At 42.3% G+C, this 12,122-nt stretch overlaps 1 protein-coding gene across 1 annotated transcript; it reads left to right on the top strand.

Annotated features, from left to right (window-relative positions):
• The first annotated feature begins 780 nt into the window (after nt 1–780).
• Nucleotides 781–7,240, top strand: asb1 (ankyrin repeat and SOCS box containing 1). Its single transcript, XM_046054898.1, has 5 exons — nt 781–1,057; nt 1,921–2,059; nt 2,840–3,142; nt 3,661–4,043; nt 5,093–7,240. The coding sequence occupies exons 1-5, from the start codon at nt 961–963 to the stop codon at nt 5,221–5,223; spliced, it is 1,053 nt and encodes a 350-aa protein (XP_045910854.1). The 5' UTR covers nt 781–960; the 3' UTR covers nt 5,224–7,240.
• Nucleotides 7,241–12,122: the final 4,882 nt, after the last annotated feature.

The raw sequence follows: 12,122 nt of genomic DNA, 5'->3' as shown, positions 1-12,122 counted from the left end.
GGCAGCATAGAGCCATGTCTGCATGCTTCCCTGGTGTGTTACCCACCTAAAAATGACGGGTGAAGAGAAGGGTGGCACTGCACTTAAGGTATACATTCTGCAGTTACTGCCTACATGCGACCAGCAGCTAAACAGAATGCCTAATACTTGAGTACACAGAAACATGGATATAGAGTACGTAGAAGCTGTAAGAGTTAATAAGTAAACTCCTTTCCTTGATCATGTAAGTCATTATCATGAGCACTTCTGGTATTCCTCTTTGACCTAATGTGCCATAATGTGCCTCGGACAGTATTTTGAGTGTAGTTTCTGTATTGGTATCTGTTTATAAGTTATATTGGCCTATATATCCTCCTGCTGTATGTTATGACCACAATATTCTAACAACTAGGCTAATATAAATGATGCAGAGGACATGTGTGTTACATCTTACAAAAAAAAAAAGTATGTATGGGCTGATTCCAATATATAATTTTAATTTTACTGGTTATAGGCTTAACAAATAAAATAAATCTGTACATCTGTCCATCTATGGGCTACTGCCCTGCTTTTGTTCAATTCTGTACTGTTTTTTAAAATAAAAAGTATTTCTTTTACTAAGCATACATGTGTGTGAATTGCTTATGTTTATCTATGTATTTAACAGTTTGTAATTGACTTGTCTGCCTTTTATAAGGTGTTAAAAGTCTCCAGAAACAGTGGTCATGTTCCCCTCACTGCTGTCCGGGCGTTTAAAGCGACGTTTCCCCTTTAAATCCGTCCGGCTGAGCGCAGTCAGGAAGCTGCGCAGTGAGCTGAACAGACAGCGTCATCAGCACCGTCACGTTTGTTTATTTTGATGTGTCTTGTCTGATTTCGGTCGTTGGGTTTCGTGTATTTTTTTGTGGGGGGGGGAGAACCGCTGTCGATCCACCGCCGAAGTACTATAGTTTCAGGTTGACGGCGTGACATCTCAGCAGCATGGCCGACGGTCCGGAGGGTGATGCAGACGAGCCGCCCAGTATCAACTTCCCTCCGCTCATTACCATCTCTGATCTGCCCAGTGCCACTGCTGCAGGTAACCACGGCTGAATCAACTGTGCACGATGAGTCATCGCTCCTGCCAGGGGCGCGTGTGTGCTCCACGTGCAGTGTGCGTGCAATAACTTCAGTGAGCATGACAACAATAATACAGATGTGTGGCGTTGTTAAAGGTGTCTCCTGTGTAATAAGGTGTGGTCCACGACAGTCTGTCTGGAGGGAGAGATCGGTTGCAGCCAATTGCCAATCTGCATTTTTGTTATCATAGCCGAGAAATGATGGTGTTATATGGATGTATTTGGATAAGAGAGCTCATATGCATTATTTACTACAAGCGGTGGACACAATACTCCTGTACAATGAAATGCAATTCCACACTATAGCCCTGCAATAATTACATCTAGGGAGCTTGTGTTCAATTTCCCATTAGACTGCGTCAGAGAGGTCTTGATTTATGGTGCTCTTGTTACAACTGCTGTGTGTGGGTCCCATTAGGAGCCCAAGGAGGGCCAGCTGTCCACCAGAGGTTTCAGGAGCTCCCCAGAAACATGAGGAGTAATTTTAAGGCACAACTGGGCAATCTTCCCACCTTCAGCAAGGACGTTTGTGCAGTCATGTAACAAAATAATAGGCAGTGATAGAAGCTCTCAGTGCATGGTCCTCAACAAATGCTGGGTGTATTTTCACTAAACATGAAGATCTGTGCTGTGGGAGCCGAAAAATCATTTAAGGAGTATATACCATACGTTAGCTTAAAAAAACCCCCAAAAGATCTGATGTACTATCTATTGGAAGCGTGCAAGCAATTTCAGTATTTTTACGTAGTTGACAAATGATGATTTATGGCAAGTGCACAACAAGCCATAGTTGGACAGTTTTTCTGTGTGTCCTCCTCACCAGGCCGTAACCTAAAGGAATGGCTCCAGGAGCAGTTTTGCGACAAACCACTGGAGCAGGACGACATGCGGCTACACAATACAGCCTACGTCGGCGATCTTGACACCCTGAGGAACCTGCTGCAGGAAGACAGCTTCAAACGGTGGGAGGGAGTGATGATAATAGTAAAATTGAATTTGTGTAGCAAACAGCTTTTGTTAGTGCTTTACCAGGATAAGTGTAAAGCAAATGATAAAAGCCAAGCTAAATGCAGAATGCTGGGGACCCCCTAAAGGGCCCCTTTGAGAACCACTGCTGTACAGAATATGTCCATACACATCTCTACCATAAAACAGTCTTGCACTACCAAACATGTCCTTTTATCAATGCGTGCTTCATGGTTTATCGTTGATGACCAGAGGGGTATTGGCTTACTATCCCTACAGGTAATGAAACTTTTAATGCTCACAGTTTCAGGGCCAGGCAGGACCATTGTAGAATGGTCAGCACTCACTTAACCCCAATCCCACAGTGGTTGCACGCCACACTCATACTTGCTCCCAATCTCCACACCCAGCCAACCCATTATTACTCACTTACGCCAGTTCATCTCCATCCCACATGGTTTGCAACATGCTGCTATTTCAATAAAATTTATTGGGTTCGCCCTGCCCTGCCTAACCCAACTTGGCTGAGGCAGAAGTGTTGAAGGCAGTATATTTTAGCAGGTAGTTGCTGTAAATATTTAAATTGTGATAACCGCACAGCAATGATATTTTAAGACTTTGCTAAGTTTCTTTTTTTTATGTGTTTTTGTGGTCATTGGCCTGCTTTTATTCTACAAAAATTCATAGAGAAAGTCAAAAGCTCAAACATGACAGATCCAGTATGTTTGATCTAGGGATCCAACTAATAACCCCTCCCCTCTCTCCCTTGGTGCCAGGCGTATCAATGAGAAGTCCGTGTGGTGCTGTGGCTGTCTGCCCTGTACCCCTCTGCGGATCGCAGCCACAGCGGGGCACGCTGCCTGCGTGGCCTACCTGATCGCCCAGGGAGCCGAGGTAGACCTAGTTGATGTAAAGGGTCAAACAGCCCTCTATGTGGCTGTGGTTAACGGTCACCTGGACTGCGTCCGGATCCTCCTTGAAGCCGGAGCCGATCCAAACGGAAGTCGCCACCACCGCAGCACCCCGCTGTATCATGCTGCACGGGTGGGGAGGCTGGACATACTGCAGGAGCTCATCAGGTGAGGTTAGGAGAGTCTGAAACGTGATCTGTGTTAAGCCCAAAACATTAGATTTCTCTGACTTCTCATATATGGGTTGAATGTGTATCACTGATAATAAGAGTAGGTTTATATCCTCCCCCACTACTGAAAACCGGTGGCAGTCGATCTTTCAGTCATCTTTCATGTTTTGTTTGTGCGGTGGGTTGTCTAGGGGTCAGCATTCTGATCTACAGCCAACTGTGTGATGCAGTGTGCTCCACTGCTTCAGGCAGCACTTTGGTTATTTCCTGACTTTAAAAAACAGCTTCTTTCATCTCTCCCAGAATCCACAAAAAATAATCTTTTCAATCTTAGGGTCCCAGCAGTCAACAACAGCAGGCCACGTGGGACAGTAGTCACATTGATGAATATTTGACAAAACAAACATTCTGAACAGACTGAAAAGCAAAAAATTGGCCACTTTTTAAAACTAGACACATTAATTGTTTGCGCACTTTTTCTCTCTTTAAACTGTGTCCATGGCTCCCTCTGTCCAGGTTCAATGCTGATGTAGACATGGACCACCAACTGGGTCCCCGGCTCCTCTTGAGTGCCCGCACCCTCAACACTCTGGTGGTTTGTCCTCTCTACATCAGCGCTGCCTACCACCACCTCCACTGTTTCCGACTGCTGCTCCAGGCCGGTGCTCAGCCTGATTTCAACTACACGGGGCCCGTCTGCCAAGAGGCTCTGACCCGCGGCCTGGCCTCCTGCCTGCTGGATGCTGTGCTGCGACATGGATGTGAGGTGGCCTTCGTCCACCTGCTGCTGGACCACGGAGCCAACCCGGCCCTCGTGCCCTGGGACGAGTCAGAGCTGGAGGCTCCCAATCGGAGGAAGGTGGATCCGGAGGCGCTCAAGGTCTTCCTGGAGGCGAGGAGTGAGTAAAATATGTGAATATACAGACATCAGTGAGGACCGGCATTTTATTAACTAATAAAGTCAGGAGGTAGTTCAGTAAAAATCCCTGTGGGCGCTGTTCAAGGCTGATTGCTGTTCACAAGCTGAAGTAATTTCTAAAGAAACAGTAATGTTTTTTAGTTGATTTTTAGTTATCAGATGAATGGGTTGTTGGGGGTTTCGTTGTCAGTTGGTTGTGGTTACCTCATTCCCACCTAATAATTTCTCATTTGTGTGTGTGTCCATATCTATCTTTTTATTGAGTTGAGAGGTGATCCCAATAAAATTCAATGGGTTTTGCAGTGTCTGTATGAGGGAGTCCGGTGTGAGCCGCATGTCACGTGACTGAATTAGGGCCCCATAGGCAGTTGCCTTGATTGCCTATGCGACAGGTTGATCCCAGCCAACAGTGCCCCACTTCTTTGTTGTTGTTTTTATACCCCGCTTCATCAGTGGGCCACTCTGCATTTGATCTGACACAGTAGGAAAAGGTGTAAAAAGTAAAATGAACGACTAAATTCCATTTAGTTGCTTTGGTTCAGGGTCCTGCTATTGGGCCTGCTGACTCACTGTCACACTGTCATGATTACTGGGACACTAGAATAGAACGGAGCCATTGCTAATCTTATTATTAACACCTGTGACAAGTCAAAGGGTCTGCTGTGAAAAAAGACCATATGGCACATTGCCAGTTTATTGCCATTTGGTCCAAGGATTTCAACTCATAAATGTTCTTAATAAATCTGATTTCCCTATTTGGAACATTACTGCGTTTACAATCCATAGGCAGGTTAGAGTTACACTTAAAATACATTATGTATCACCATTTGTTGACAGCTCAGACAACAAAAGCGAGGAGCTGACTAACTGACTAACACCATGGCTGGCAAAGAAAAATGGAAAATTACATAATTTGAGTGATGATATGAAAAAAGTGGCCCTCCCCTGTTCTCATGGTGTACCTGCATCTGTAATATGGTTCTGCTGCAGCTGCTCAAGAGATCCGCCTTTGCCCTTTTCTCTCCTCAGGATCCCCTCGTAGGCTGACACATCTATGTCGCATCAGGATCCGCAGAGTGATGGGCAAAAATCGTCTGAACCATATACCGTTGTTACCGTTACCACAACCCATCAAGAGCTTCCTGCTTCACCAACAATGACAGCCATCCATCCACCTTCTCTCCTTCCACTGAGCTCATCCCACCCAAACCTTAGAAAATCTCATCCCCCAGGATAGAGCCTTTTGTGAACCCAATTTGCTAATTGCTTATTATTTTCCTATAATAAACAGTTACTTATATTATTTTTCAAACATTTTGAAGTTAACAGTTATGTTATACTCCTATCTTCCAATTACTGTAATAATTTATTGAAATGCTTCTAAAGTTATCAGAGAAGCCTTTGCATGTCCTGACTTGTGGAAACTATATGTGTATCCTAAAAGTTTGCCTTGTGACTTCCCAAATCTGGTAGCTCTTTTGCAGCTTAACAATCATAGTGAGAATGTCATTTGGTTTGAAGCAATGACTTAAACACGCCATGTATTAAATACCCTGTTCCAAGGCAGAGGACCATTACACAGATCCAGCTCTTAGAATAGTTAATTTCTCTGTTTTATGTAAACTTGGATTTTTGGCCTTTTACCAACTCTCAACCAGAGTGAATGGCAAAATGTGCTGCATGCCAGTATTGTTAAGTTTATACTGTGTACTGTATCACTTACATTATAAGTCATCAATTATTCTGCTTCTTTTGATGCATAAAGCACTTTAATATGGCTATCAATATCAGGGCTGGACAGTGGGTTAGCACACATCTTACACTGCCGTGATGCACTTAAATTCGGTGCCGGGTCGTGATGGAATCTTTTTTCTTTCTTTGTCTTTTTTTGCCATATGCCTTAACATTGAGTTTTGGAAAATGGCCGCAAAGATTGATCAGACCAGAAATGTTTTACAAGGAACAATTAACAAAAGCTTAAAATGAGCAATCTGACATCCTGGATCTTAACAGAAACACTGGTAGCAGGAGAAAAGCTTTTATTTTTAACACACCACATTCTTTGAGTAAAATGCATTTATGCTGAATAGAAATTACCCAGAAAGCCTTCTCTGTGAGCCTGTTGTACCTAGTGTCTACTATGCATGTCTGTTGCACAGCTTTGCTTTGTTTCTCAAACATTTTTACTGGTCACTGTTGGTGCGTTTAGCTTTGTATATCTCATATTTATTTGCATACAGTAAATGTACAATCATTCTATATTCTCTCCTGTATGTTTTTTTATTATCTAAAACTACACATGAGGGCCTCACCACCAGAAAGCCAGGCAATTCTTTAAAAGTAAGATCACTTTCTGTGCTTCCTGTTCTGTTAGCCATCTCCTTCAGTGACCATGAGAGAATTATCCCTTCTTCCTTCCTCACAATCCCTTCCAAGATCTGCTCTAGTCCAAAATTACTGAGCCAATTTCGAGGACAGAATCTCTGGAGTTTAGGTTTGGTTGAATCTAGTCAAAGAAAATCACCCCTCTGTCAACACCAGGGCAACACAACCCACAGGGCTTTTGATCCAGCAAAGCTTCAGCTTACTATTCGTTCATCAGCTCTTGAGGGAAATTCCCCCATTATGTATTATTTTTACAGGTTCATACCTAGCAGTGGTGGAAGAAGTTTTATCAGCAACATTGATCTAAAGTATTAAAAGTAAAAGTACTGTCAGTGTTTAAGTATTATATATGATGTTTTTGGATTAATATTACTGCTTCATTAATGTTGCATCATATTCTTTTCTTTGTGACAATGCATTCTCCCAGCTTATCCAAGCAGGGTTTTCGATGGTTTGTTTAACTTCAGAAGTTGCTCAACTCATAAAGTAACGCTTCATCCTTCCATACAGAGTCAAATTCAGAATTACCAAATTTCGAGGTACATGGTTTTTGCTAGACAGGAAGGGTATGAAAAAAATTGTAATCTGCAAAGTAATTTGTTAATAAAGCTGTCAGACAAATGTAGTTAAATAGAAGTATAAAGTTGAATATGATGGAAATACCCGAATTTGTACTTGAGTAAATTTACTTAGTTACCTTCCACCTCTGATACCCAGAGGTAGATAAGTGATTGTTCGCTGTCACTGGAGCCACATGTTACCACTCTATAAATAAAATTGGATTGAATGTAATCTGCATTTGGGTCTAGGATTAAATCCTACCAGAGTGTTTCTTTCCTGTTTCCAAAAATGTGTCCGTACACATCTAAATCAATCTTTATACAGTGGGAACTGAACAAGTAGCATGGCCTCATGGGCTCATACAGTATGTTTTTTTTAACCTAGCTGATATGGAGGCTTGTTGGACACTCCCAATGTGTTGCACACTAAATTGAAGTCTATCTGTCTCTTCTCATATGCCTGCAGCCTTGTTGTTGTCTTGTGACTCATGACATCTCCCAGAGAAAGTAATACAGGGTGATAGAGCTCTGGAGAGGGACATTTGTTATTGTTGTGAAGCAGATAAATGAGCCAAGATGTCATGAAGTTTGAGAAAACCACAATTTGGTGTAAACCCAACTGGCCCCGTGGAAAATGCAGAGCCTGGGAACCCCGAGTGGAAGCAGCAGGGAGCGCAGGGGCCGAGGGAGAAGAGGGATCTCGATCCAAAAAGTTCTCGTAAAGACTCAAGAAGATGGACTGGGTTTCTTTCTAAAAAATGCATGGGTGGAATGAAATATATTGTGCAAACATGTTTCAGAGAATTATTCTTTTTTAAGAAAAAGCCTCTGAAACAGCATTTAGGCTCTCATTGGAATGTTACATTAAGAGACTTAATCATTCATTTTTTTTAAAATGACAATTAATTAACAAAAAGCATGCTGTGAGCATGCGTGTGCACAAAAAGGCACAACTGTCACATGAGGTCTCTAGATGGCACTGTCTTCCTTTCAAGCATGGCAGATATCTCGATGTCTCCCAGTAATCACTCCTTCCCTTTGCCTTTCTTTCCCATCTTTGCCCTTGTCTCTCGTTCTCTCCTTTGCCTCTTCGTTTTTTTTCTTTCCGTTTCACTCCGTCTATCCTCTGTCGTCCTCCTCTGAATTTGCTACAGAAGATTCAGCCCTAGACCTCAGCGTGTGTCCTCAAGAGCCTCATCCTTTCAGAAATCATCGAGGTCTTTCATTAACAGAACACACACACACAGAACAGGCCTCTTTGCACCAGTGCAGAGTGAAGCAGAGGATTGGACAGTTTGGTTAAACCACTATCTGCCTGTGGGTAGTTTCCATTGCGAGGGACTTCTCTTTCAAGTTAAACTCGTTTTATGTTACGTTTTATTTAGGAAGCCCCTCTCTTATGTTTCACTAAGACAGACTTATTAAAGAGTTATTAGAGAGAATTCTCATAAGAGTTTATTTCCTATGTGATATTCAGAAGTAAGCCCAAGCTTATTGGGGGAAAAAATGATAGAACAAGATGAAAACACATTACACATTTTAAAGCACAGAAGGTGCACTTTCACGGACTCGTTTGAAGTCAAAATATTAAACATCAGGAAATTATATTTTATTAGTGACTAGAACCTCAAATCATGATCAGCATTAAAAGCATTTAAACACTAAAGAGACTTTCTTTGGTCGTGCATTGCAACAAAAAATAACAGAGATGGTAAACGATTTATTTCTTATTTCCTGGGCCTGGAAAAGCTGAATGGTGTTGTTCATTCCTAAGTTTATTTGCACCGCAAACTGCAATCAAAATCTCAACAGCCTCTGCTAATATCACCGCAGTGTTCCGCTTCAACTGGGGACCAGCATGCAAAGGGATGTTAAAGGCAGTGCAGCTCGCTTCATGAGGCGACCACAGCTTTTAGACGTGGATTAAAGGTTGTTTCCATGGATTTGGTGTTTTCATATAAAATACTGTTTATGTGTGTATTTGCGTGTGTGTGTATGCATATGTTAATGGTGTTTGCTTAACAAATATAATTTGAGTTAGGGTTAAACCGAGAGAGTCTAAAATGCATGTTTGTTTAGATTTAAACTCACCTGTAAGTTGTTAAGTAGTCCAACCAAAATCACTTTGTGTCTGCCTCTTTATCAGATGGCCTGCTGTCCTGCACTTGCGCTGGCGAGTAGCCTGTTACCAGCGCTTTCATTTCAATGATCTCATTCCTCAGGCTTTCCGGAACTCTTAGTTTCATCCAATGACCACATCACTGCGTGTTTACTGCTGCCACACACACACACACACACACACACACACACACACACACACACACACACACACACACACACACACACACACACACACACACACACAGGTATTCTGACCCAGTGTGATTCAAGAACTATTTCGAGAGTTCAAGCTCCGAACATAAAGCAGTTACACGTCAGTCATGGAGATGACATGAAACTGAGTTTGTTGTATGACAGTCCAAGAAAAGCAGCCTTTTCCATTTGAGCTCACGTCAGATCAGTTGAACAGGAAAGCCTGGGTGTGGATGGAGTCTGAAAATATTGATCTTTTTTCATTTTTTTGTCATACTGTAACCCAGCACATGTGCATTACAACTGCAGCACTTTTCCTCCATTAAGGCCACGTCTTACTCTATAAACCACTCAATCAGTGCTCTAGCTTAACACACACACAGGGAATTCCTTCAGCTTTATTGATATAATTAAGGAGTATATGGTTGGAAATATTGAAAGAATCTTAACTCATAAAAGTGTGTTTTAATTAAAAACCTGAGAGGGGCTTTATGAGTCTTAATTTGACTTTTTTCCAAAGATGCCGGCAGTCATGAAATGTGGCAAGGGCAGGAAGGATGTAAAGTGATTGCTTCTGTAATTACTGTCACAGTCTGTAACTTGGCTTAATTAGTTCCCTCTCATTTGAGAGATGTTTCATTATTGCGTGTGTACTACAGTTTTTCTGTATGGTCCAACTTTCAAGAACAATGACGCTGTGTGTATACTGAGAAGGAAAGTTGAATTCAGGGTAAACTTTAAGGGGGTGTCTTGGACAAAGAAATGGCATATTGGATTAAGCTGATATTATCCATATTCACTCATTAGCACTGATGATGGGAAATGAGCTAGTGGACTGTGCGCCTGGTGTGGAAAATAGATCCATTATGATTGTCTGGTTCTGTTCTTCACTTTAGGTAATGCTAATTAGGCTTTATGAAGCATCATCAGCTCATTATAAGAAGGAAAATGTTCACAGGAATCAGAGTTTGATGAACTTCAAAATTGTGCTGGTTTAACACCGAAGCCGCTGCACACGTAACAGGACACTGAGATATTTGATGTTTCTAAAGTGTAGTTTTAGTCATGCTAGCTTGCTAGCACAAATTTGGTATAGATGTCCATGTTCCCCAAGATAAATTATAACAAGTATGGTGATCCTCTTTTCATCTTGAGCTGTCAACACATCAAAATCTCACTTTGTCCAATACTTTGGTTTAGGACCAAATACCTGCTAAAATAATGACATTACCATTAGCCTCGATCAGCTACTTCAAATTTAGTTCTAATCAGCTATTATTAGCATGTTAACATGCTAAACTAAGATGGTTTAACATTGGAAATATTATACCTGCTAGACATAGGCATGTTAGCATTGTCACTGTGAACATGCTTACATGTTGTTCTAAACACCACTGTGCACTGACTCACTCACAGAACCGCTAGAATGACTGTAGACTCTTGGTCTTGTTATTTAAAAAAATAAGCTGCTAGTTCAATGTTATTCTATTCTTTCATTTATGTCAGTCTTCACTGTTGTATCTAAAGATCTAAACACTGACAACACTGTCTGCTTCTCCACCAGCAAAATACACAGATGGGAGGAGCGTGTCCTCCCATGATGAACTGAAAAGAACATGAAAAACTGACTGATTGTTGCTCTATTACATGTCAAAACAGAACATTTAGGAATAAAGAGTCTTTTTTCTTCATCAGTACTGACATTATGCTGTGTATCTGAGTTTGTGAGTCTGGGGATCAGTTAATGGAAGCATGACAATGTCCATTACACCAAACTACCCATGTTTAATTACTTCCGTAGAGCCGGCCCGCTCATGGGAAGGATTTTCCGCCACTGAGAAGATCCTGTGGTTAGGAGTGGGAGGGGGTGTCTTGGATGGGCAACAAAGCTGTGGAGCTGTCGTGGATGGTAGGGTCGGAGGGACTGTGGGTCTCCTCCTTCTTCCTTCTTCTCGCCCCCCTCACAAAATGAACCAGGAACTGTTGGGCAGCTTCCCAAACCGCTGCCTCACAACAACACGGGCAAAAAGAAACCCTAGTCAAACAGAAGAGGGGAGAAGAGGAAGAGAGTCATTTGGTGGCCACCACTGTGGGAATGTTGTAAACTGTGTTTTCCTGGGGCCTTGGGAATCCCACACCAGAGCTGGAACCTGCGGGCATGGAAAACGGGGCCTGCCTCCCCCGAGAGAGGAGATGTCAGATGCAGAACAACATCACTTGATCACTTGGTGTGGGGGAGTTGGCAGTGACGCACTTTCTCTACTACTGTGCATCGGGGTGGCCGTGTAGGCCAGATTCACGGTGCAGTAATCAGTTTGTTGCAATTTCATCAGTTTATTTGGTAATATACACGAACGTATAATGTATAAACTGACATGATAAGGGCCTCAAAGGTCCCATATTATGCCCATTTTCAGGCTCATACTTTTATTTTGGGTTTCTACTACATTTAAAATTCAAAAAACCACATTTTGTTTCTCATACTGTCCACTGCTTCAGTACCTTCATTCACCCTCTGTTCATCACATAGCTTTAAGACCTCCCTCCCTTAAAGCCCACTTTCTTCTGATTGGCCAGCTTCCCAGAAGCCCTCCAAAAGTCCAGGAACTCGCTGAATCGATTTGGAGACAGGGCTAGCTATGCGAGACTATAGGCTTCACTGATTGCTGTGCAGAAATACAACTTTATTCACTGATTTTGGTGACTATCCGTGCTATTAACTGATTCTGCACAGACTGAAAGCTTTGTGCGTTGGTGTGTACACCTCTAACATTAGTACAGAAGCTTTAAACGCTGGTCAG

The sequence above is a fragment of the Micropterus dolomieu genome, linkage group LG07, assembly GCF_021292245.1.
Source record: "Micropterus dolomieu isolate WLL.071019.BEF.003 ecotype Adirondacks linkage group LG07, ASM2129224v1, whole genome shotgun sequence".
Lineage (NCBI taxonomy): Eukaryota > Metazoa > Chordata > Actinopteri > Centrarchiformes > Centrarchidae > Micropterus > Micropterus dolomieu.
This window is presented reverse-complemented; position numbering and strand designations above follow the sequence as displayed.

Excerpts from the sequence above, each read along its gene's own strand:
- asb1 (XM_046054898.1), top strand. The coding sequence starts at position 961 with ATGGCCGACGGTCCGGAGGGTGATGCAGACGAGCCGCCCAGTATCAAC. Across the intron at positions 1,058-1,920 it reads GCCCAGTGCCACTGCTGCAG|GCCGTAACCTAAAGGAATGG; the intron begins GTAACCACGGCT and ends CCTCCTCACCAG. Across the intron at positions 4,044-5,092 it reads GGTCTTCCTGGAGGCGAGGA|GATCCCCTCGTAGGCTGACA; the intron begins GTGAGTAAAATA and ends TTCTCTCCTCAG.